The sequence below is a fragment of the Mus musculus genome, chromosome 10 (genome assembly GCF_000001635.26).
Source record: "Mus musculus strain C57BL/6J chromosome 10, GRCm38.p6 C57BL/6J".
Classification (NCBI taxonomy): Eukaryota; Metazoa; Chordata; class Mammalia; order Rodentia; family Muridae; genus Mus; species Mus musculus.
The window spans coordinates 115,569,196-115,593,770 of record NC_000076.6 but is presented as its reverse complement, the minus strand read 5'-3'; the positions used below and the strand labels follow the sequence as shown (position 1 = coordinate 115,593,770).

At 43.6% G+C, this 24,575-nt stretch overlaps 2 protein-coding genes across 3 annotated transcripts in view; one reads left to right on the top strand and one right to left on the bottom strand.

The window, feature by feature from the left end:
* The first annotated feature begins 5,990 nt into the window (after nt 1-5,990).
* Nucleotides 5,991-24,575, top strand: part of Lgr5 (leucine rich repeat containing G protein coupled receptor 5) — a 137,467-nt gene continuing 118,882 nt past the window's right edge. The window contains exon 1 of the mRNA NM_010195.2: nt 5,991-6,489. Coding sequence (NP_034325.2) covers nt 6,278-6,489 — 212 coding nt within the window. The 5' untranslated portion in view covers nt 5,991-6,277. The remainder of the gene's footprint in view (nt 6,490-24,575) is intronic.
* On the bottom strand, nt 11,317-23,785 carry A930009A15Rik (RIKEN cDNA A930009A15 gene). 2 transcript variants are annotated; one of them, NM_029982.1, is made up of 5 exons: nt 23,490-23,785; nt 15,410-15,496; nt 15,301-15,330; nt 13,842-13,970; nt 11,317-11,781 (listed from the first exon to the last, which is right to left on the bottom strand). In NM_029982.1, exons 1-5 carry the CDS (start codon nt 23,591-23,593, stop codon nt 11,775-11,777), a joined length of 357 nt encoding a protein of 118 aa, NP_084258.1. In that variant the 5' UTR covers nt 23,594-23,785; the 3' UTR covers nt 11,317-11,774. The 2 variants fall into 2 exon arrangements, with proteins under 2 accessions (NP_084258.1, NP_001366446.1); NM_001379517.1 differs by lacking the exon at nt 15,301-15,330 and having other exon boundaries at nt 11,327-11,781; nt 23,490-23,754.

The following is a 24,575-nucleotide window of genomic DNA, read 5'->3' as shown; positions in this document are numbered from 1 at the left end:
AGTAAGGAAACGGGAGTGGGGGGAGAGATGTATCACATCCTAGAAAATGAATTTAGATTTTTTTTTCAGTCTACGATTGAGATTTCTTTAGACAAAATTCCAATCTAAAAATCTATGGTGCAAAAGAAAAGAAATCAACGACATTCAAAATCAAAACATTGTATCTTGTTAAAGGCCAACAAAAACAAACAGGCTGCTTTTATTAATCCACAAACCTGGTAACACTCCACAAAAGGTTTCTGTAAACTTTAATAGCTGAAATCTGGACAGTGTTCCACGCTGACTCACCGGCTTGAGCTACGGCGTTTGTGCAATAGGTTCTGCCCAGCTTTATGAGACCGTAGCTGCTGCTGCATGCTCGGACTCATTAGAATGCGACACCAGGGGAAACGGTGCCTCTCGCTGTCTGTTTTACTTTATGAATTGTGCACGTTCACGGAATCAGATCTCTAAGTAGACACTCCCACTCTGTCTTCCACAGTTTCAGGCCCATCACTTCATCTGCTCTCTGGCTTGAATGTGCTCACTATCTGGTATTCTGGTATTTATTTTCTAGTGTTCGAGAGAGTTGGCTGTCAACATACAGAAGGTTTTCTGCTACCTTTTCATAAAAATTTGTCAAGAACCTAAGTTCAGGGGGAGTTCTGATTCTATAAAGGAGACCTTGTCCAGCAATGGTCGTACCTCACCTAAGCTAACCACTCACCCTCGCCAGACTGGGTTGTTTCTGTATGTGTGTACATGTATGCCTGTTCATGTCCGTGTCCACTTGTGTGCATGTGTATGGAGGTATGAAGTTGATGCCACGTGTTTCCTTCAGACACTCTCCACCTTATTTCTTTGGAGGTGGAGTCAGGGACAACTTTGGGTTGACGAGTTGACTACTAAGTCTCCCCAGTCCTGACATCACAGAAATGCACCTACGTGGGTGCTAAGGAACACATCCCTGATGAAGCTATCACCCTGGCCCCCGGCGTTGGTCTGTAGATCTCCCACTCTTTCCTCATCTAAAAAACAAAACAAAACAAAACAAAAAAACCTTTTTTTTTCTGCCTTGATCTTTTCTCTTCTGAGAAAATAGATATTCCTTGATATGCTAATGTTGATATGTTCGCAGTCCTTTAGCCAAAAATGTCAAAATCATAGATGTTACAGAATGCAAATTTTGAAGAGTTTTTTTTTAAATCATAATTTATTTAGAACACTGTGTCCTATATTTTAAAAAATTCCCAATAGGCTCTAGGGAGGCACCCTGAAGTCAAACATAGCTGTGCCCCTGCAGAATTTGAATATTTCCATGGGCCAAAGACTACAGAGACTTACCATAGCTCAGTTCAAAGTTTGCCGCTATGTATTTCTCACAAAACCACAGGTGTGGAGATTTTATGTTTTGAGGTTTGCAGAGGAAGGATTAAGACACAGGATAGAATGAGGGCCCAGGATGTCTCGGGGAAACAGCTGTCAGAGGGAAGAGGTTCTCAGTGTTCTATCCTTGTTGGAGCACAGACTAAGTCTTGTCTGAGTCCTGTAGTTTAAGTCTTAGCATGTGGACAATGGGCATGTGGAAGAGTTTGTGCGGACACTCGGGCAGTATGTGGAGAAACTGATAAATCACATGAATGAGCAGGAAGACTATTTCAAATGTTTGCTTTTTTTCTTTCTCATTAGTTTTATTCTTAGTTTGAAAAGGAACTCTCCCTGGTTTCCACATGAGTTGGATGGGATGCGTGTTCTCAGGAAGGCAGGCTGCGTGGAGGTAGGAGAGCATTCATTATCAGAGACGAATTAGACCAGCGGGTCAAAATGAGCGAAAGAATGTGTAGTGTCACACACCACTGTCCTCTCCTTTAGAACATATGGATACAGTTAAAGGTTGCCTTTATGTCTGATAAAAATCAAAGACAGATTCAATTGATTTCACATAATGGGCTATTTCAAAGTAATGAATTAGCTGAACTAATGCTTTCTCACAAAATAAATAATCCCCCAAAGAAAATAGATCTTTATTCTTAAATCCTCCTCCTCCTCCCTTCTCAATTAATTAGACGTTGTTGGTAAAAGGAAGTTAAGACGTTCGGCATTAGCCTGATTATATCATGAATGTAAAATGAGGAGGGCAAATAACGGGCTCTATACTCTTTCAAACAAGTTAAACAAGTCCATAATAGCCCACCAGTTGTGTAAACACTATTTCACTATTCTTGTAAAAGAAATATTGACTTACCTGCTAGCTAAAATTATCCCAGCATGCTTCGGCTAAGCTTGTTAGTAATTCTCATGACACACATGAGTGTTTTGAGTTGTGGACTTCCATTAAAGATTAAAGAACTGGGGAAACATTCCTTTAGCCAACCCAGAAAGTAGAACACGTTCCAGACTACACCTTGCTGGCATCAAGGAACTTGAAGAGAAGGGTCTAAAGAAGTGACTTCCACTCTAGTACGAAATGTTCCATTACTCAGTAGCTCATTAATACTGACATACTTTCCAAAATCATAAAGAAAACCATAAAGGATATTAAATGAGTCTAGCTTCACCCTACTAACCTTATTATCACATAAAAGATAGAGTGCCTCTCTTTAACTCCAATAGGAGAGAATCCAGAATATACATATATATGTATATGTATATGTACATATGTATATGCATATGTATATGCATATATACACACACATATAGGTATATACATATATATACACTGATATATGTGAATATTCATATATCAGAATATATTAGAATATATGAGGATATTGGTGTGTATGAAAATATATAGTTATATATATATATAAATTTATATTTATAATAAACATAAGGTTCTATCCAGGTTCTAAAGTTACCAGGAAAAGGGCACAATTCTTGGGATAGGACAAAGACTCGGGTCCAAAACCCAACATAAAAACTGACATTTCCCATCCTTAAATGTCAGGTGAAAATGACATCATCCCTGAATCCTACAACCTCGTATGTGACTGTGTATGTGTCACTCTAAAGGCCCAGTCAATGCTATTGCTCATTACCAGTCAATTTGAAACGTTTATAAATTAGATGCTATTTTCAAGAAAGCAGAGATCATTCTCGAAAGTCTTATTGAAACTTTCCTTTTGGGTGTGAGACATTTGATTTTGCTGTGTTTCGTCTTTTGGTGAAACTTAAGTCATCCACATACATCTCTACTCAAGAAATAAACTTCCCACCAGCTGTAGAATTCCCTTTGTGAACTCTTTCACAGGGTTGTCAAGAGCTTTAAGAACCATCAGGCCCTCTGAAGTCCTATGCTTTCAAGGTTTCTACTGAGCTGGGTTGTAAATTGGCCATGGGGGGATTCTTACTCACTGAGTCAAGCAACTAGCAAAACTATGTGTTCATGCACTTGGGGATGGGAGCAGAAGGATTTAGATTCAGGCGACCTTAAAAATTTACTTCTAAGAATCCATTTATTGCCGGTGAGATTTCTCTATAAGGCAGAAGCTGAACCTTCTCTGAACTCAGAATGTTAGTCTTAGAGCTTATGGAGTCAGAGTGAGGGTCCTCTGACTCCAGGATCCACAACAATCCTCCAATCAGACCCAGGCCACTCTCCTGGGGTCAGCTATAAGGCTGACCAATTCAAAGTCTGGGAGGCAGCTCCAAAAGGAGAATTATGGAGTATTCTTACCAATGGGAGGTAAATGTTGAATATGCAAAATGGAGAGAGGAAGGGAGGGGGAAGAAGGGGAAAAGAAAAATAGAAGGACGATGTAATTGATGCCCCCATCTTTATTTGACATATCTGTCTTCCTGTTTTATCAAATCAGAAACTTTTCTGCCCCAACTTCGTGTGTTAACAAGCTTCAACACTGCCCCCCCCCCCAAAAAAAAAAAAGAAAGAAGAGGAAAATCACTGATGGCTTGTAAATTTGGCATGGGCCAAGTTCCAGACACTGTAACATCTAGAACAACCAAGATAAATAACACCTCCACCACTTTACCGGAATGGTTACTGAGACTTGGCTCATTTGGGGTCTGCGATCAAGCACCATGAAGCTGGAAGAATCTAGATTCACATGCAGTTCTACCCGACCCACTCCACGGCAACGCTATGCTCCTTTGGGTAACACTGACATCAAAGGGCGTTGTTTGGTGCTTTTAAACAGATTGTGGGCACAACCATTTCTGCATGCCTAGACCCTTCCCTCAAAGGGATCAAGCTAAAGTTGATTAAACACTTGAGATAAATGATCCTTGAGTAAAGAAAGGTAACTAAGGTCTAGGACACTGCAGACATCTCCGATTGTATCCCTACAGGTACCCATGCAATCCACAGAAAGAGTGAGAGTCTCCAGTTCCATTTTTTTAAATGGAAGGAAAATAGGTAATGAGTCAGCATTGTCTAAGTGTGGATGGAATGGCTGAAAAAGACAAAAACCAGTGAGAGTGGGCAGAGGACAGGCGCAGTGGGTGTATTGTGAATGAGAGAGGAGGTAAGGGAAAGAACACAGTGAGGGGAATGCATTGGCTTCCCAGAAACCAAGTCTAACTCATGGCATGGTTCTCCATGGAACTACTCTTCCCAGATCCTAGGCTGTGATTTCTTCCCTTAATAAATGAATAAGATGAGAAAGACCATGACTGCGCTCTGCAAGTGTGTGTGTGTGTGTGTGTGTGTGTGTGTGCATGTGTGTGTGTCCGTCCCCCAAACCTTATCAAGGAGAAACACAAACTTACTGAAAACAGGCCTCACCCAACAAAAATCCATACTCGGACTATAGGTTCAAATGAAATAATATAAGTTCATAAATATGCATGTATCCGTATATGGCTATATCAGGCAGGTGAAGAGGCAAGTTTAGGAACCACTCCTAGGACTAAAAGGTGATAAATATGTCACATAAAGGAAAGTCTTCCTGCTTTTAAAATTCAGTTTCTCAGATAAATTCCACTGGACAGACTAAGAATCAAATCTAGGTGGACTTGAATGCCAAAGGGCTACCGGACTTCCTGTGGTCCAGAGGGGAAAGTTGGCAAAGTAGGCTTGGCCTGAAATCCACAGCTGTTCGCTCAGGTGTGGTCGACTTTTACTTCACTGAGGTCTAGTTCCAAAAGGGGGGGAGGGAAAAAGGGAAGAGGAGGGAGGGAGGGTGGGAGGGAGGGAGAGTGAGAGGGAGGGAGAGAAGAATGGAGGGGGGGAGGGAGAACCAAATCTTCAGGTTCTTCTTTCTTCTCATCCTTTTTCCCAGCAGAATTCCCTGTTGGTGTGTAAGAACTTCCTTCTTTCATTAGTGTTCTTCCAAGGTGTCTGAAAGGAGGCCTAGGAGACTCACCTGAGTGGGGTGGCTCTTGGTTTTAAGATCCCTCCACAAGTGAACAGCGTGAGAATATCACCCCCACCCCGAGGCCGCTGCCTTTTTAAAGCCAGTTTGCTTCCCTGGTCCAGGGTGAATTGGGAGGACCCTGGAGTACCAGCTTACTAGTTTTATTTGTTTAGCGATTTCTTTGAGGCTTTGATAGTTGAGCAAGAGGGAGCCAGACAGCGCCCTGATGGAAGGATCAAAAAGGCCACCCATCTTCCCGGGGGACTCCTGCTCTCCTTCTGTGATGCCAATCTTTCGGATCAGATTTTGGTCCTTTTAACAAGCACTGCATGCATCCCCCTAGGTTATCTGACATGGACCAGAGAAAGCCTGTGTTATCTTTCAGTCCCTAAGTGTCCCCTTAGGTTGTTTTGAAGCAAGTCCCCTTTAGCTTTCACATCTCAGTCGCGGGTACCCAGGAACTGTAGAGGATGGGTGCAGGTGGGGGACCCCTGCCGGGCCCGGGACGCTGGGTGCAGGTACCCACCCATTGGAAGCGCCCAGCACTCCCCAAGACCTCAGGCTGCCAGCCGCCCGCGCAGCCGGGTCCAGGGATGGTGGGAGGGAGGAGGGAAAGCGAGGCCGGGCTCGGGGTGCCTGGAAAGCAGGGCTGCGCTGACGTCACTGGGCGCGCAATTTGGCTGGAGCGCTTTAAAAAAGGAGCGTGCGAGCGGAGATGCTGCTGCACACAGCTCAGACCGCCTGCAGCAGCAACAACGCTCACAGCCACTGCGGCGACTTCAGAGAGAGGGCTCCCGAGGCCGGTGGGACCACGATTCTCTGCGCGGTCCCCACGGGGCTACGACCCGGCAGACGCCCATTGGGGTTGCAGACGTCTGGTGAGCTGCAGAAGCCGGTGGAGAAGAGCCCGGAGCGCCTCGGTTCTGCATCAGCCCCGGCGCTGCCCTCTACAGGCTCCCTGCTCTCTGCTCCCAGTCTCGGGCACCATGGACACCTCCTGCGTCCACATGCTCCTGTCCTTGCTGGCGCTGCTGCAGTTGGTGGCCGCCGGCAGCTCACCGGGACCAGATGCGATACCGCGGGGCTGCCCATCACACTGTCACTGTGAGCTGGATGGCAGGATGCTGCTCAGGGTGGACTGCTCGGACCTGGGGCTCTCGGAGCTGCCCTCCAACCTCAGCGTCTTCACCTCCTACCTGTAAGTGACCCCCCCCCCCGCCTCGCTGCGGGCACCGAGCTCAAAAGGGATGGGGTATAGGTGGGAAACCTCGGCTGGGGCTCCCCACAGGCACACGCCTGCTCCGGAGGGGGCAGGCGAGTTTGCCAAGGGCATTCTGACCAGACCTGTTGTGCCTCCAGAGAAAGGCACGTGTCTCTCTCTCTGACAGAGCAGAGCCTAGCTTTCTGTACCCTGGGAGAAGGAGCTTAAAGCGCACTGGGGCAGAGAGCCGGTGCGCAGGCTGCTTTGCAGTGCCGCGCCTGGCAGGACGCAGGACCAGTCCCTCCGAATGTGCGCATTTGTGTGCTGAGTGGGGGTTTGTGCTCAGGGACCTGGGACCCAAGGGCAGGCTGTCCTATTGCTCACAGGCGCGACCTCTGCGTCTGGGCTGAAAAACTTTCCCTGCAAGAGAAACACAACTTCTTCAACCCCCCCCCCGGGGGGGTGCTGCTCTGCACACACCGCCCCCCCCACACACTGGAGTGTGGTGAAATCTCTTTTCTTTTTTTCTTCCTTTTTTTTTTTAAACAAAGTGATTAAAATGTGGCAACCACAAACCCCCGATTAGAGCTGCCAGAACGTTATCTTTACCTTTGGCTGGCCGAACCGCCCTTTGAAGTGCCGCCGGCCACATTGTAATCTTTAACCATCTCCTCCCCCGCCGCAGCTAAGGGAAGTGGGCTGAAGGCAGCCGGGCGGGTAAACAGGGGCGCCGCTGACATCCAAAGGGGGACCTGGAGCTTTCTATCGGCCCCTGGGAATTGTCCTAGCTTTTCTGCTCCTGCTATGGCGTCCAAATCCCCGACCGTGGAACCAAAGCTGCGGTTCCTTAATAATGTGGTCTCTGAGAAGCCCAGGCGGGAGGGTGACAGGTGGTGGGTTAGATGAGGTGACTCAGAAGCGACTCATCTCTGTGGGACCGAGATAAGTACTCCTCCCGACTCTCCTTCAAATCTGAAGCTCGGTTCCTTGGGGCCCAGAGACCAGGGTCAGGCCACCTTGAGGTAACCCGATCTCCTAACTATGAGGTGAAATAAATTTGTGGTCTTTATTTTTTTTAAAATCAAGACATTTCGCCGAGCCCATTCCAAACCCTGTGTTCCCAGTTTCGGCTTTCTCTGATGTTACCTTGGCAGGAGTTGACTGAAATGGTTGTGAGTTCGGTTTTCCCCCCCTCTGGTTAGGAGTTTTGCGGGAAGAAACACCAGGCTTACACAATGTTCCCCTGCTAGGCAGTGAGTGGTTGTTTTGTTTTGTTTTTCTTCTGGAGACAATGAGCAACAGAAAATATCGTTCGACCTGTTTTGATATTGTGACTTAAGAAAGAGACCAGCCTCCTAGGTTTCCGTGTTGGGCACCTCCGTGTTCCGTGAAACTATTCAGGTCACTCTTATTTGACTGGATAGAACATAATTTTTCCCCACCGGGTTTCCCTTCAGTTGAAATCATTACATGCGGTGATAATTTTTTTAGGGATGGAATTCTGCTCTGGGAAACAAGCGTTCTCTCCGAATTTACATTTCCTTCGGAACAGCTGTCTTACCACAGACTTTAATACGCTTCCCTTCCCCCCAGCCTCCCTAGTTTAACCGCTAACTTCAGTAATTCGAGGGATAATGTGTTCTCCAGTTTGTTTCTGAGATCAGCTTGGTGATTTCTCTTTTAGGGACTACGCTATCCCCCACCCCCACCCCCAACGCTGCGGAAATTTGACTATAGACAAGTGCAGTGAGCAGCCCCCCTCACACACATTGCAAACATATCATATAACATATTACAAAATATGCAAACACGTTGACGAAGTGTCCGGCTTACTTTTTTTTTCCTCCCACGTGAAGGAATGAACATTTGTTGGGCTTATGTTACCAAAAGCCTAAAATTCTTTTTTTTTAAACGCGATTTCCCATATACATCAGATGTATCTAATTGCATCCTGCCTTCTCTGTCTCAGAAGTTACTGCCACCTACTGCCACTGCTTTCTGTCCCTCACTATAGACAATCTCTGAAAGTTAGAATTCAATTAGGAAGGATGCTACTTGATGACACTCTGCACCCCGTGTCTAAGGAAAGGGGCTCTCTGTGCCTTCCGTAACATTAAACTCAGAGTGTCTACACTGGTAGGCTCCTCTCAGGGCTCACGTTTCTGGAGAGGTGAGGACTGGATATAGGAAACTGTCCTGTGAAGAACCTGCCTGTCCTTCTTAACGTGATTTCCTGATCCTCCTCCTCCTCCTCCTCCTCCTCCTCCTCCTCCTCCTCCTCCTCCTCCTCCTCCTCCTCCTCCTCCTCGGCACAAAATTCCAGGAGCAGTGGCGGTATGTCCTTCACCCTGGGTTGAAGATTTGTGTTTGACACCTCGAGGGGCTTCTCCGCAGACTTAGGAGTAAGTGACGCCCTCTTTTGGTTCCCCCTAGTATTACCTGAACATTTCTGCGTCGGATGTCAATTCCTAACCGAGCGCTTCTCCACCTTCCTAAGGCTGAGACCCTTTAATATGGTTTCTCGTGCTGTAGCGACCCCCAACCACAAAATTATTTTTGTTGCTACTTCATAACTGCAATTTTGCCACTGTTATGAATCGTAGTGTACATTCTTTCGGAGACAGAGGTTTGCCGGTGGGGCTGCGGCCCACCTGTTGCGAACCACTGTACATGGGGATTTTTTATTTACTCACATTCAAGTAAATAACCATGTGATTTCTTGTTTTAAGAACTACGTTTTTTGAAACTTTTTAATGGAGCATTAAAATTATGATCTCACCACCCTGGCGCAAAGCAGTAATTGAGTGTGTCGTGATCCATAGGTGAATGGCCTAGAAAGCTGTCTTAGACTGTTTGCAGTAGGGTATCACCATTCATTTAGTCTAAATGGTATCTCCCAAGACCTCTAAAGTAAAAGGATAAATGTTTTGTTGTGCTGTGTTTTACAAACAGATTGTATACCAAGTTCCAGCTGTAAACACTTGCCAGATAGACTAGCCACAATCTGATAACTGACTAATAATCATCATAGGTAAAGGTTTCCTATCCCTCTTCATAAAAGGCGTGGACATTGTGCATCATTTTATAACCTCTATTCCCAGAGAACGTAAATCCAAAGGCAGCCTCTACAGTCACGTTAAGCCTGCATTCTTCCCCAGTAACCTATAGCTGGACCACTGAACATCATTGAAAACTGGAAATTTCTCCTTTAGATCTTCCTCTCCTCCTTCTTCTCTACCTCCCTCGTCCACTCCCATTGCTTAGGTTGTAAGGCTCACTCTGCAGAAAATAAGGCACACACAGAAGTTCAAACAGAAAGTAGACAACCACTGTGTGAGCGGTCAGAGGCAAAGTGGGTCGGGCAGCTAATCTTAGGCTGAGTTCTTTTAGTCCATCCAATGTGGCAGTTTTCAAACAGGGTCATAGAAGTAGACTTCTGCACGCTAGTTTATGTTTTCATCGTCTAGTTAGTGTGGAACCCAGGCAGGCTAATATAGTTACTTGCTTTTCCATATAGTCCACTACATAGTAATATATGGAAAAAAATTTGGAAAATAGTCCACTACTTATTTTCCTTTTAAATGAGAACTAAACTTTTCCTTTAGATGTATATCCCATCCCTTAGCAAACATGGGCTGTAGGGACAAAGAGAATCACAAGAACCTTTATATTTATGGGATTTGGTTGCTTCTCCATATGGTATTTTGAAACAAAATTTAGTTCTATACCTAATTAGTAAAACCCGGTGTTACTTATAACTAACCAGAAAAATCTCAGCTGTACCATGTATGGCTTCAGACTTTTATATGTTTTAAACACGTAAGATGCAACTTCAAAGTTAAAAATTTTTTAAAAGTTTTAGAATCTTCTTCAAAAATTGAACATTTCTGATTCTCTTCAAACAGAGACAGACATTTTAAGCAAAAGAAAATGTTTGCCCTTTAGAAATAGTTCCAAAAGGCTTAATAGGTGTGTCCTACAATTTAGACCAATTGCAAAATGTCTACCGTTTGTCTTGGCAGGTGCATTATTTATATTTTGTTTAAGGGAGAAGACCCATAACTTTTCTGCATTGTAACGAAGTCTGTCTTCTCCAGTATTGGGGGTTAAGAGTCCAGTAGAGATTATGTTATGGGAGCAATATTGATGCTAATTGGCTAAATTAGTTGAAATACTTTTTAAATGGTGAGTTAAGTTTCAGACAATTTAATAACATAAATTTGGAGCAAATATGTTACAGGTTATATTGTGCCCAATACGTATGTAACAGGGTTGTTGAAGCTTCAGTGGCTGTGTACATAGAGCAGCATGGTCTTCGGGTTCTTCTCTTCTGTTTACATTTTCTTCTAACTGAGGGGAACTAAAGATGTTGACGTAGTGAATGCTATGAGAGATGAATGAAGAAATAAGACCTCAGTGGAAGCTGTCACACTTGGAAAAGGCTAAGGAAGTTCAGAAACACAAAATTTGTGGATAACTTCTCATAATGCAGTTCTTAATTTGAGCTAGTCGGCTGCTTTTTAATTTCCAAACTGCCTAAGGCATAAAAATAGCATTGAGCAAGCAATCCCATAAAACCATCAAAGTTAAATATGCTACATAATATTGGTAGTTTTCAAGCTGATATCTAATTTGTATTTTCATTAGCAAAATGTTCTATTTTATTACTAAATAATTGTTAACAATTATTATTAATATTTTGTTAATAGTGAATGTTCATATTCTATCAAATTGAAATACTTAATTTTAATTTTAATAATACATGTGACTATCCTTCCAGTCAGCCTAGCCCACACACCATAGGACATAAATGAAAAGCTATAGTAAACTCTACTTGAGCAATTTTATTGAGTTTTATTTTGTTCATGTACTTGCACAAATGTGAAATAACGCCAAATGTCACATTTCTATGTAAACATCTTCTCTTCCCTCCAGTTGATATTTCTGATAAACTGAGGTCTTTACAAGGAGGCAATTCTTTCCAATATTCAAATTTCAGTATTCAAATTTCTCATACCCGCAGCAATACCTCCCCCACCCCACCCCTGTGTAGAGTCCTGCTTCGTAGCAGGGAGATGACTCAGGCCATACTGATGAATTTCAGACAGCGGCACAAAACAGGCTGCTTATCTCTACTGTTGCTGTTTGGTAAATTCAGTGGAGTTGCGCTGCGTGCATCTGCCTGTGAGTTCGGCGCTCCCATCCCAAGTGTGTCAGCTTCAATTCACTATTTTCTTTAACGTTGTTTGCTCTAACGGGATGCCCCACTTCACCTGGGAAACTCAGTAGCTGAGGAAAAAGGAGTCCACAGTTATGATGTACAATTTGTTAGTACATTTTCCCATAGTTCAATATTAATGTTGTTATCCATAAGCTATGTAGTAGGAAGTGAGACCTTTCTTGAAACATATTTTCTCCTGTCTCTCCTGTTTAATTTTTCTGTTACGTTGGTTGAGCCTTATTTGAAAGTAGATGAAAGAATAAGAGTTGTCTGATTTATGGAATGGAATAACGTTCCAGTGAGCACACTGAATGACTCTCAACACTGTTAATACTAGTGGAGGGGTTGTTTAAAACATGGTTCCTCTGCAGGAGCACTTCCTCATGCTCTGTCTATTCTGTCCTCAAAACTGTGTACCTGGAGTGGAGGACACTAAAATGGACTCTGAGAGTACACAAAGGAATCAACCCATAGTGGCGAGGATATACCCCTTAAGCTAACGGGAACACTCCAGAACGCAATTTCCTGACTTCTTCTCGTCAGCATAGACTCCTTTTCTGGCTGTAAGCTCTTGTAGGGAAGGAAATCTTCTACTTCATATCCAAGGCTCACATCAATGCTTGGCTTTTAATCGATGCTCAACAAATATTTGCAATGTTGAACTTAACATAATTGGCTTCATTCGCTGCTGGCATCCCCATAGCAAAAACAGGACAAGGGGAAAAAAAGAGAGCAGAATAAAAAAGTATGTGCAATGATTGCCCAGTCCCATTTGAAATATAATTAAATTAGAGACAGCTTACATGATGTAACACAGTATTTATTTTTAACACACAAGAGAATTAACGTAGCCAATTTACTTTATTGCTTTAATAAAAATAATTGAAATTTACCCTGACCTCCTGAGTGCTAGACATGTCGATGAATCCCTGACTTAACTATACCATAACCACCTTATGATGTACGTACTATTCATGACATGAAGGTCTATAAGTTTATTCAAGGATATGGAAATTATCATCAAGGCCAGTTTCCCAATCAATACAAGAATCAGTTCTTAATGTCTAGTTATGACCCTTGATGACTGTGCACACTTTTCTTTCCAGAAAAATAATTAATGAAGCTCTCATATCAGAAGTGTCCCTTCAAGGCCTTCCTGAGCAAGGTGCGGTTTCTCGTTTTTTCCCTAAGACGGGCATTCTGGTGTATAGTTTAGGGCCTCTGTTATAAATTGAGCAGGTGGGTGTGTGTTTCCTTGTTGCTTCGGGAGACTTTCCCTTGCTTCTTAGGCAGAGTAAGCTGCAGTAGTTGGAGACAGGTGGAAGACTGATGGATAAGTGAGGGAGGGAGCTTGTAGAAAGGATTCACGTGTTTGTTTCCTTGTTTCTGTGGCTGCATCTATGTGTTGAAAAAAAGTCGCTATGTCCATTGAAATGATTGATCGGGTGAGCATTACGAGCCTTCTTTAACAGGGGAGTGTTTTTATCCGAAAAATAAATAAGAGGAGTGGGCGTCACAAAGGAGCCGTGGCGGGTTTCCACGATGCTTCACAGGAGAGAGATATTTCTCCAACACAGACTACAGAAGCACAATTATGCTTACAAGTTTATGTAATGAAGTTTAGCAGGATCGGTGTGATGCGGTCTTGCAGACCAGCAGAATCCTGGTAAATCAGGAGAAATCTCCTCCTTAAGACCAAAAGCCTTTCCTGAGGCTCGTGTTTACCTTCCTTGGACTTGCAAGTCATTTGCTACTGCAAACTTGACATACATTAATAATCTGTGGTTACAACATCAACACGGGAAAAAAAAAAAACAATGGGTGAAAAACTCACTATAAATTATATTCGGTATAAAAGCTTCCCCCATCAAATAAATGCTTCTGTTTGGAAATTTTAGGCTACATCAGGGTACAGTCTCTAGAGTCTCTTAAAATGCTTCTCTTGTGCCTTAAATCTGTAATTAACTTAACACTGATTATTTAAAAAGGTATAGCAATGACTAATTTCCAAATATATCACCTCTTATTTGTGCCTATTTTATCCCTCTTGCCTTCAGAAGAAATCTTGGTCCATCAGCAGACATGAGGAAAATGATCTCATGTGCACACTACACACCCCCTAACATACCAATAAGAAGCACTTCCCTTTGTGCGACTTGCTTGGCAGAAATGATACATAGGGACCTTGACAGGACACGGCAGTGACTGGACAACCCTTTTAGAGGAGAGACAGAGGTGCTGGCTGTTCCGAAGCAACCTGCAATTCAATTCAGAAGCTGAAATGCAGAACACAGTTGGCCTGGCAAAGCAAGCCTCGCTCCAGCTGAGAAGGCGTGCTCTGAGCTGACCTCCCGGTCAGCCTGCCAGCCAAGATTAACCTTCCCTCAAGTGGATCCTTGTTAGCCCAGCCTCTCCCCCCTCTGTTGCTCATCTTTCACAACTGGAAGCCAAGTGTTTCAAACTATTACTCAATTTTGCAGCCAAATTCCTTTGTTTCCTCCCCCACCCCCACTCCTCAACCCCCCACCCCGTTCCATGCCTCCCGACACACACTCAAACTCACCCACACTTGTGGTGGGTAGCGTCTTCCTAACGCCTACCCTGAACAGGGACGCTAAGAATTTTTACATTAAAAGACTGTACATACGTTTGTCTCCTTTATTTTTCCCCCCTTTCAAAACCTTGGTTAGATAGGGCAGGGTTGTCTATTTGCTTTGATCAAAAAGCCACAAAAGTGTATTTCTACTTTCTTGTAGAAAACCACTCATGATCTCAAGTGGAAAAAATATAAGGAATTTGCTGAATTTTAACCTTAGTCCATAACAAAGATATTATTTTAAAGTTGGTTGGTTAATGTGGGCTGCGTTAGGACTTTCATTGTGCCGTGTTTGGGTTCTCTCGGTGTTATTTTAATGAGTTTATTGGTTCAGCACACAGAACACAACCACATGGTGCTTGAAATTTTTAGGTAATAAATTTTCTTATGAGGCATTTGCTTGAAGGAATTCTGTTATATAATCAATTGATCTTTAACTCTGTGGGCATACACACACACACACACACACACACACACACACACACACACACACACACACACACACACACAAAACTGTCCTGTTTCTATACAGAGGTAGTAAAGAATATTTGAAATATTATGAAAGCCAAAAGGGAGATTTTGTAGAGAGAACTGGATTCTTTAATCACCCTTTATGAATAAGACACCATAGAAACATCTACTTCACAGGGTTTGAATAACTTTTAGAATAAACTTGTGCCGTCTAGTAAAGTCTGAGACAAGAAATCTTCATTTTTCTCTTCACATTTCCTGTCAGAAGAGGCCCCTGAGCCAAGGCAGTTGGCAACAGGCCTTTCTCAACAATTGTTACACTGTCAAGTGGCCCACAGAATAGAGCTGTGTAAAAGATGGCGACAAAGGAAATAGGCTATGAGAGTTGACAGACCCAGGATTCTCTGAGTGAGCAGATTCAACCAGACAACTGTCCTTGGGCTGTGTACCCCTTTATCCGTCTCCATCCCTTATTTATGGATGGTGTCAGACAAGGACAAGAAGACTGTGTCATCCTTACCTGTGATGTCCTCCACCACTGGCCTTCCGACTATATATGCAGAGAGAAAAGTCCTTAGGATTAAAATATCAACTCTGTATGCACCAAAAATGAAGCTCTAGGATTCTACCTTGGTGAAGCTTCAGGCATTACTCTCCCTAGAGTGACGTCACATCTTCCACCACCCTTGTGTGAGCAGCTGTTATTCTCTGGGACTCTGTGCAACAGAATACAGGGGAGTCTTCAAGCTCAGATAGCAAAAGGAAATCCCAGTTAAACCCGATTCTCCCAGGATGTAAGCACATAGCTCATTTGGAGAACTCAAAAGTTTTAGCAATACGATTTAACCAACGGCAATCCCCCTTCCACTTACAGCTGCTGGCCTTCCAGCAAAACATCCACTTCCCCAGGGTCTTACCACTGTGAGAAGTGCTAGGTGGATACTGGCTGGTCCCAAATGACTATTACATCGTAATTTGAAGCCCTGTTTGCATTAGTTGTAGAAATAGCTCAGGACAAAAATATTGGGAAGGAACAACTCACACTGGTAAAGATGGTTGAGAAGTTAAGATGACGGCTCTTCTGGAGGTCCTGAGTTCTAATCCCAGCAACCACATGGTGGCTCACAACCATCTGTAATGGGATCTGATGCCCTCTTCTGGTGTGTCTGAAGACAGCTACAATATGTATGTATGTATGTATGTATGTATGTATGTATGTATGTATTATATATATATATATAATCTTAAAATAATAATAAATTTAAATTTTTAAACAAACAATGCAGAGCTCAAAGTAACAGCTAACTATACTCATGAAAAATTCTATAAAAAACTAAAAGCCAGAATGGCAGGATGGCTCAGGCAGCAAAGATGCTTGCCACGAAGGCTGACCACCCTAGGACTCACATAGTGGAAGGAGAAAACTGACTCCGAAGACATACTGCACAGCCCCTCCCGCAATCAACAAGTAAACAGACAAACAAATAAATAAATAAATAAATAATAAATGTTCTAATTTTTAGCTTTTAAATTTTCAATTCTTTTAACGTTTAAATTTGAAATTAAAAAAAAACTAAAGTTCTAAAGAAAATATTTGATCCGCAAATTATAAGACCAAGATGTGCGCCCGAGGTCAAATCATGTGGCACAGAGCTAAAGCATGGTCAATTAGAATGTTGTCCCCTTCTCCACCCAAGTTGATTGGATTTAAAACGCAGGGATTTGCTTGTAGAGGATTTGGGTGACGCAAAAGCCATGTGGACCCCGGGGACCTAGAACAGGAAGGATATTAAAAGACAGCAACATCATTTCCCATGTGACAAGATCTGTGTCCAGAAGAAACAAATCATGTCCCCCACAATAGACAGCTGGCAAAGATGGACCCAGAACCCAGGTCCCCTCAAAAGCTCACACCAGTTTGCCCTTTCTTGGCCTCTTTGCTCGAATTGTCCAATGAAATCTGAACCCTCAGTCCCCTGGGCCAGATGCTGAGTGTCATGTTGTTCACCTCCTATGATATGTGTTTGTGTCTAAGCGTGTGCCTGAATTTTAACATCCTCTGATTTCAGTTGACTGTAGAAGCAACTAAAATAACCCAATGTGATGTTTTAAAAAAAAAATCTATACAACAAAACAAAACAAAAAAGCCACTCGGATTTAGTCTAAAGAGTGCATATATCCAAACTTTGTGAACATTGTAGTTAAATATGTTTGTTAGGATTCACAGTACACTTGTGACCTTAACTTGACCAGATATTTCTTGTCATCTGTTAGCTTTCCCCATCAGCACTGACCTTGGATCTCTGTCAGGACTTCTCATTTGATGCCCCAGAGCCCACTGACATGACTCAAGTCTGTCAGCAGCGAGTCACTCCACCGTGCCTTGTCAGCGAGGACCTCAAACAAAGGCTCCCGTGGCCCAGCCTTCTTTGCTCCTCCCTTTGCCTTTTGCCCACCTTGATGCTTGGCTGGGTGGCCGGGCATAGGCTGTGATCCTCACTCTTCTGGGAAATGGTGAGATGCCTTATATCCAGCAGAAGGTGCCCCCTGTTCTCTTGGCCTCCTCACACCTACACTGGATTAGAAACTGCATTTGAAAAGCATCTCTTTGCTCCTGCATGTCAGTGCCTGGGCCACATCAAAGAGGACACAACTTGTGGACATCACAGAGAAAGGGCACTGTTTTCTCTTGGGAGCTCAGGCCCTGTTTCCTAAACCATTGGTTCTCAGCCTTCCTAATGTGACACACCTTAATATGGTTCGTTGTGTGGTGGTGACCCCCCCCAACCATAAAATTACTTTTGTTGCTACTTAACTATAATTTTGTTAGTTATGAATTGTAATGTATTTTGCTGGTGGTCTTAGGTAACCCCTGTAAAAGAAAAAGGTCGTTGGACGCCAAGGGGTCGCGACCTACAGGTTGAGAACCAGTGCCATAAACTCTATACAAGACTTTGTCCATACTTAAGGTATAAGGTGCCTTTTCTTCCTTTGCCACAAAATAAATGTAAAACAAAGGATGGACTTGCTGATACAAGGTCTGATGAAATCTTATGCAGAGCTGGGAAACAGGTTCTTTGGCAGGTTACTTTGTGTCTCAGTCTTTTTTCTGGACATCACAATATCTCTCTTATGGAGTTGTTGTGAAGACTGGCAAAAAAATCGTTCGCACAAAGCACTCGGCACAGCACCTCACACCGGAGCAGTCATTATATCAGTGGTTCTCAACCTGTGGGTCGCGACCCCCACAAATATTCTGTGTGGATTTCTATTATAAGTCATAAGAGTAACAAAATCACAGTTATGGAGTAGCAACAAAATAACTCTGGTGGGAGGGGGCGTCACCACAACATGAGGCGCTGTATTAAAGGGTCGCCAGGCACTAGAAAGGCTGCGAACCGCCGCTTTAGATGCCAGATGCTATTTTTTGTTGTTTCGGACACTACAGTGGTCACACTACATTGTCTCTTCTTTTCACTCCCTAAAATACTTAGGTCATTTGACCTGAAACTTTTGTATACAAATGCAATTTTCATGAATTATAATCTTTAAAAGGGGAGAGATAATGGAGTCCCTGGTAGGTAGAGAGGGGCAAGGAAAAGAAGCAAGAAAGGGCAACTTCAAATGAGTTGGATATCGCCGGCATCTGTTAGAAAAGAAAATATCCTTTCATCTCTTATCCTTTGTATCAAACAAATAAAAGGCTCTGTGTTTTGAGTGACGTTTTCTATTTGCACGTAGGTGTACAGGTGTTGCAAAAAGTCTCCAGGATAGTTGACAGCTCTGTGAGTGTTTTACCTCAGAGAGTGAGCTGAGGGCAGGGTATTGCAGATTCACACCCGTGTGGTAATGACTGGACGCTTTGCACAATCCTGGACCCTCTGCCACAGAGACAATTCTGTCCATCCAAGCCAGCAAAATTCATCCAGCAGGTCTAAACTGAAGGCAGGAAATCTTCTATCTTCCTACACGCAAAAGGAGATCTTAGCTCCCAAGTAGCAGAGGGTCTCGTATGTAGGGAGGTTCGTTCTTATAATCTCAAAGGCGAATCTAAAGGACCTTCAGCCACGCCTCTATTGCTTGCTAGCCAGAAGCACTGACTTGAGAAGGCGGTTCTGTCTGCCTAGCTTCTGAAAACAGCTTAAATTGTCACCCGAGCAAAGGATAGCAGAAGATAGCAGACGCCAAGCAATTCCAAGGGACACGCTGGAAGGAGAGCCACCAAACGAAAGAATGTTCCCCAGGAGGAGGAGTAAGAAGAAAGTGACAGCCAGAGGAAATGGTGACAAACTAAACTGTGGTAATATTCAAGAGCGAGAAGAGAAACACCAGAGAATGGACCACTGAGCTAGGACCCAGGCAACCTCCCTGTTATGGAACTGCTTCACTCGTGGAACACTGGGTTCTTTTCTTCTTGGAATAGCTAGACACCAGTCAAAATATCCATCTATCTATCCATTTATCCATCCCTCCATCTGTCTATCTATCTATCCATCCATCCATCTATCCATCTACCTGTTTACCTACCTCTCCCCCCACCGTGTATGTGTGTGTGTGTGTGTGTGTGTGTGTGTGTGTGTCTGTTCCTGTCTCTTTGTGTATGTGTGTACAGAAGAGACGGAGATACAAAGAAAGACTCATTTATGCATGCAACAAAGAAATAGAAATTCGCGTTTAGGAAAAAAAATAAATGAAGTTGCTCTGTGTACAGGATGCTAAAGCGCTCGGCATGCTCCAAGGAACTAGAAAATAACACCGTGATGCATCCAACGCTCCAAACAAATGTAGAGAGCAGTGGATCAAATGCCCTGGTCTGATGTTCTCCACGAACGTGCTAAGAGGAACTTATATGACATTCTCAAAGCTCACACCACATAATAAGCCAATAAATCAGAATCTTGGGGTGCAGGGTGGGGTAGGAAGGAAATACCAAAATGATCTTTAACTCCACCATCAGCTTGTCAGCCAAGTTTGAAGACCACTAGTCTAGGCTGGCTGCAGTAACCCACAACTGCAATCTTAGGTCTTGGCGAATGGGGCTAAAGCAAAAGGATCCCAAGTTCAAGTCCAGCCTGGTTCTGTAATGAGAACTGCCTCAAAAACAAAACAAAACAAAACAGATAGAAAAGCAAAAATCAAAATTAAACAAGCCTGCACACGTCACCCAAGTTACCCTGTGAGTTTGTTTCAGCCTAGAGGCGGTGGGTACTAGGTTTAGAAAGCAAAGTTCAATGTCTCTTTTGTTTATTGGTTTGTTTGTTTGTTTGTTGTTGTTTGGAGACAGGGTTTCTGTGTAGTCCTGGCTGTCCCGGAATTTACTCTGTGGACCAGCACAGAGAGAGATCCACCGGCCTCCTGCCTCTGCCTCTGCCTCTGCCTCTGCCTCTGCCTCTGCCTCTGCCTCTGCCTCTGCCTCTGCCTCTGCCTCTGCCTCTGCCTCTGCCTCTGCCTCTGCCTCTGCCTCTGCCTCTGCCTCTGCCTCTCTGCCTCTGCCTCTCTGCCTCTGCCTCTCTGCCTCTCTGCCTCTCTGCCTCTCTGCCTCTGCCTCTCTGCCTCTGCCTCTCTGCCTCTGCCTCTCTGCCTCTGCCTCTCTGCCTCTGCCTCTCTGCCTCTGCCTCTGCCTCTGCCTCTGCCTCTGCCTCTGCCTCTGCCTCTGCCTCTGCCTCTGCCTCTCTCTCTGCCTCTGCCTCTCTCTCTGCCTCTGCCTCTGCCTCTGCCTCTGCCTCTGCCTCTGCCTCTGCCTCTGCCTCTGCCTCTGCCTCTGCCTCTCTGCCTCTGCCTCTCTGCCTCTGCCTCTCTGCCTCTGCCTCTCTGCCTCTGCCTCTCTGCCTCTGCCTCTCTGCCTCTGCCTCTCTGCCTCTGCCTCTGCCTCTGCCTCTGCCTCTGCCTCTGCCTCTGCCTCTGCCTCTGCCTCTGCCTCTGCCTCTGCCTCTGCCTCTGCCTCTGCCTCTGCCTCTCTCTCTGCCTCTGCCTCTCTGCCTCTCTGCCTCTGCCTCTGCCTCTGCCTCTGCCTCTGCCTCTGCCTCTGCCTCTGCCTCTGCCTCTGCCTCTGCCTCTGCCTCTGCCTCTGCCTCTGCCTCTGCCTCTGCCTCTGCCTCTGCAGTACTAGAATTAAAGGCATACCACCCAGCTTAGTCAGTCAATGAATCTTTTAAAGGGCATTTTCCTTGGGAATCTCAACATACAAAAACAAATGAAGGCGATATTGATGTTATAGAAACAAGGGGAGGAGTTTATTAGGAAGAAACACCCCTCCAGATCTAGCTGGCCCATCAATCAACTGCAGGCTCCCTAGCAGCTGGATGTCCTTCAGCTCAACTTTTGCGCATGTGCAGTAAGAGACGGGAGCACTGCTCTGGAGGACTATCATTTGAGGAGTCTGTCAGCCTGACAGTTGAGGGGCTGGAAGCAGCGCAGGAGTAGTCAGATTACAGAAAACAGGAGGTTTCTGTACAGGCGCGCCCCTCCTGTTTCTTCAGCTAAACCAGCAGCAGGGTCTCCTCTCCTGCAATCTGCTATACTTAAAATGGCTTTATTTGTTTTACAGTTTAGAGGCGATCCCTTAGGTGGCCTTGGGAGCCCCTTCATTTCGTCAACATTAAATCAACAAGCTGACCTTCTTTCTCCTACTCTCTAGTAGGATTAATGGATTGGGACTTGATTTGTGCATCTAGGAGCTAAACCTCTTGCTGAGAAAGCTAGCAGGCTTGACTAATTCCCAGAACTGCTAACTCCATAAACTCTCTATAAGCTTAAGATTAAAGATAATGACTTCACAGTGCTATATGTGGCTGAGTGATAGTCAATATACATCAAAAATTATATAAAAGACAAACTACTTAATAAAATAACATTGTAGTCTGTATATGAATTTTATGCTTGGAAAAAGACTCAGTTCTGTATATGTTAAAAGGGACCCTCCTAAAACCTGCAAGGGAGTTAGATTAGAAACTTATATCTATATAAGAATGCTGGCAGTTATATTTTAAGCAGAAAAAAAAATTTACGATTAGATTACCATAAATATGCTAATAGAAGACACAATGGTGTGAAGCTATGACATGGTGGATTTCTGAATGTCATTTTTTTTTCTCTCAGAAGCAAATCTGCTATTTGAGACCAGATACTGTCTATAAAGAATCCCCTGCATGACTTCATACTTTTTAAATTCCAGGCAGTCTTAAATTAAATTCAGAGAACTCTGAATATAAAGAAGGAAGACAAGGGGAGAAATTGCACTATTTCCAGACCATCTGACAAGACTACGTGAAAAGCTCCCCATCAAAGGGTCTTAAGTACACTTTACTGGTGTGACAAACAACATTTTTATCCCTTTATTAGATTTATTTTTTCTTCTGGAAACTGCAGTGGCCAGGGCATGGTTTGTGAAAGAAAGCTGGCAGGGTTGTGTGCTTTGATTCTTAATTAACACCTTCAGTCTCAAAAGAGAACCAACAGAAATACCGTAAAATGTTACAGCCGCATTGTGATTCCGCTCGGTTGGTTTGTTAAAAGTCGGCTGGACATTGGCAGCTGCGATAAAGAGAAAACTCAATGGATGTTTTGTGTTGTGCCCACTGAAGTGGAAGAAGGCAACCATTTTAGTTTTCACATGGGCAGCTGCAGAGGGAGGGCTTAAATGGAGCTAAGTGTAAGACTTACTGTCAATTTCTAGTAAATAAATAATAAAAATTAAATTAACCCTCCAGTCTTTGCAGCCACACAGCAGAAAGGTTCTGGAAGAAAAATTTAAGGACAAGATTCTTGAAACGTCTCAGCAACTAATTTTGGGAGGAATCCATCAATAAGGAATAGCATTTGTTTAGAATATCGAAATACGCTTTTTGAAAGAGGCAAACAGGCCAAAGCTTTAGAGACTGGCCACTTCACTTTAAACGGTAAAGATATATCTTTCTTGTCATTGGTAATACAACTCCCTCGTCCCACTTTGCTGAATCCTAAAATTTGTTCAGATGGGAACTGAATAAGATTCCGTACCCCAACCTCCCTTATTTTAGAGAGCATGGAGTTGAATTTTGCCTTGGGTAGGGGAATAAAGGAAGCATTTAGCTCTGGTCAGATAAATCTCACTCACATTCAAAAATGCAATTAAGGAAATATGTAAATCTAGATGTTTCATCAAATGCTAGCCAAGGGGTTACTAGTTCTTTCTGAGTACAATGCCTGAGCTAAAGGACTTGAGTGTCTATATAAGAACCATTGTCCAAGCCACAGACCCTGTTGGAATCAGAGTCTGGCTTGGCCGTGGGAAATACCTACATATTTGACACAGGCCCTATTTCTGAGAGAAACAGGATGGAAGAGAAACTGTGGAGATTTTACTGTTATGTTCTAGTCAGCCACGCTCTGCCTAATTTGCTTTGATCAAAAAGATAAACTAATTTCTCTATGGGCTGGATAAAAATAATTAGGGAGGTACCGCTTTCATGCTGCTTCAAAGGGACTAAAGGGGACCAGAAATTGTAATGGTGGGGTCTACATACATCTTTTCAGCTCATCCGGGAGCATTGTTCCTTCAAAACAGGACACTGACACGTGAGAGGATCCCAGTCTCAAAACAGCTTCATGGGCTGCCGAACAATCGGGGACCCAGGAATCTGCCAGACTCTAGGACAGGCAAAAGTACCAAGGGGATTTATATCTGGTGCCCACGTCAAAGGTCCTGTTCTTCCTTGGGGACACCCTTACCTTTGTGTGAAGAGATACAATTGGTTGCTAGTCCTTAAACTGTATTGGTTGTTCCTGCTCGTCGGTCTGTTCTTCAGGAAAGTTGCTGGGATGGTTGGCTCCATGCCTTTGAACCCTAAGCGGCTGCTTCGCTGATCACACAGATGTAGCCAGCTCCAGGCCGTGCCGTTGTGGTTGCACTAACCTAAAGTCTGAGATGGAGCTGGTGAGCGAAGCAGGACCATGACTTCTCAGATGCTTTCACCAGCTGCCTGGCCGTGTCTGTGCCAGCGTGCAAGCTCAGCACCCCTGCTTCCGCCTCTCCCCCCTCTTCTCTGAACCCCAAACACAAGGAGTTATTAGATAAGAAGAATATGGGATTCTATTCTGCTTCTTCCAGAGAAATCTACTACTTAGTGTTCTTTTTCTTGTTGATATGACCTTCATGTTACTTCCTTAACCAAACTGTTGTACTAGATATGGTATCTGTTGCCCTGCTGTAAATTTAATTGTTTTTTTTTTTTTTTTTTTTTTTTTTTTTTTTTTTTTTTTTGGCTGCTAATCTCCTTAGATACCAAAGAGTACATTTCAGGTTGTGGAATAATATCGCTAACAAAACAAGTAGATCTTTTTAAAAGGTTGGAATTCACTAGGTTGTAATGCTAAATTTTGTTTCTCTAAAAATAAATAAATACGTACAGAAATAAATAAAATATATATATATACAGAAAGCATTACTTCAGAATAATTCCAAAGGAAGCTATAAGATTCAGGTTCAAGACAACTATCCTACTTGGGGTTTTTGTTTGTTTGTTTGTTTGTTTGTTTGTTTGTTTGTAAATTATTTCAATTTGGTGAACACTTACTTGTGTATTCCTCCTTTTTAAAGAGAAATCTGTAGCCAGCAAATATTTTAACCCCTTTAACATTGTTTTACTTAGTACTAGCAATGCTTGAAGATGCAAATAAGACTGTATATACCTTCTTGCCAGCATCCCTAGGTCTGCAGATGATGGCAACCAGTTACGGACCAAAGGTCACCACAAGGCTGTGAAGAGACCTTTAATGTTGGTGACCTCATGTTCCTTCTTCATTCGCTCTTTCCTT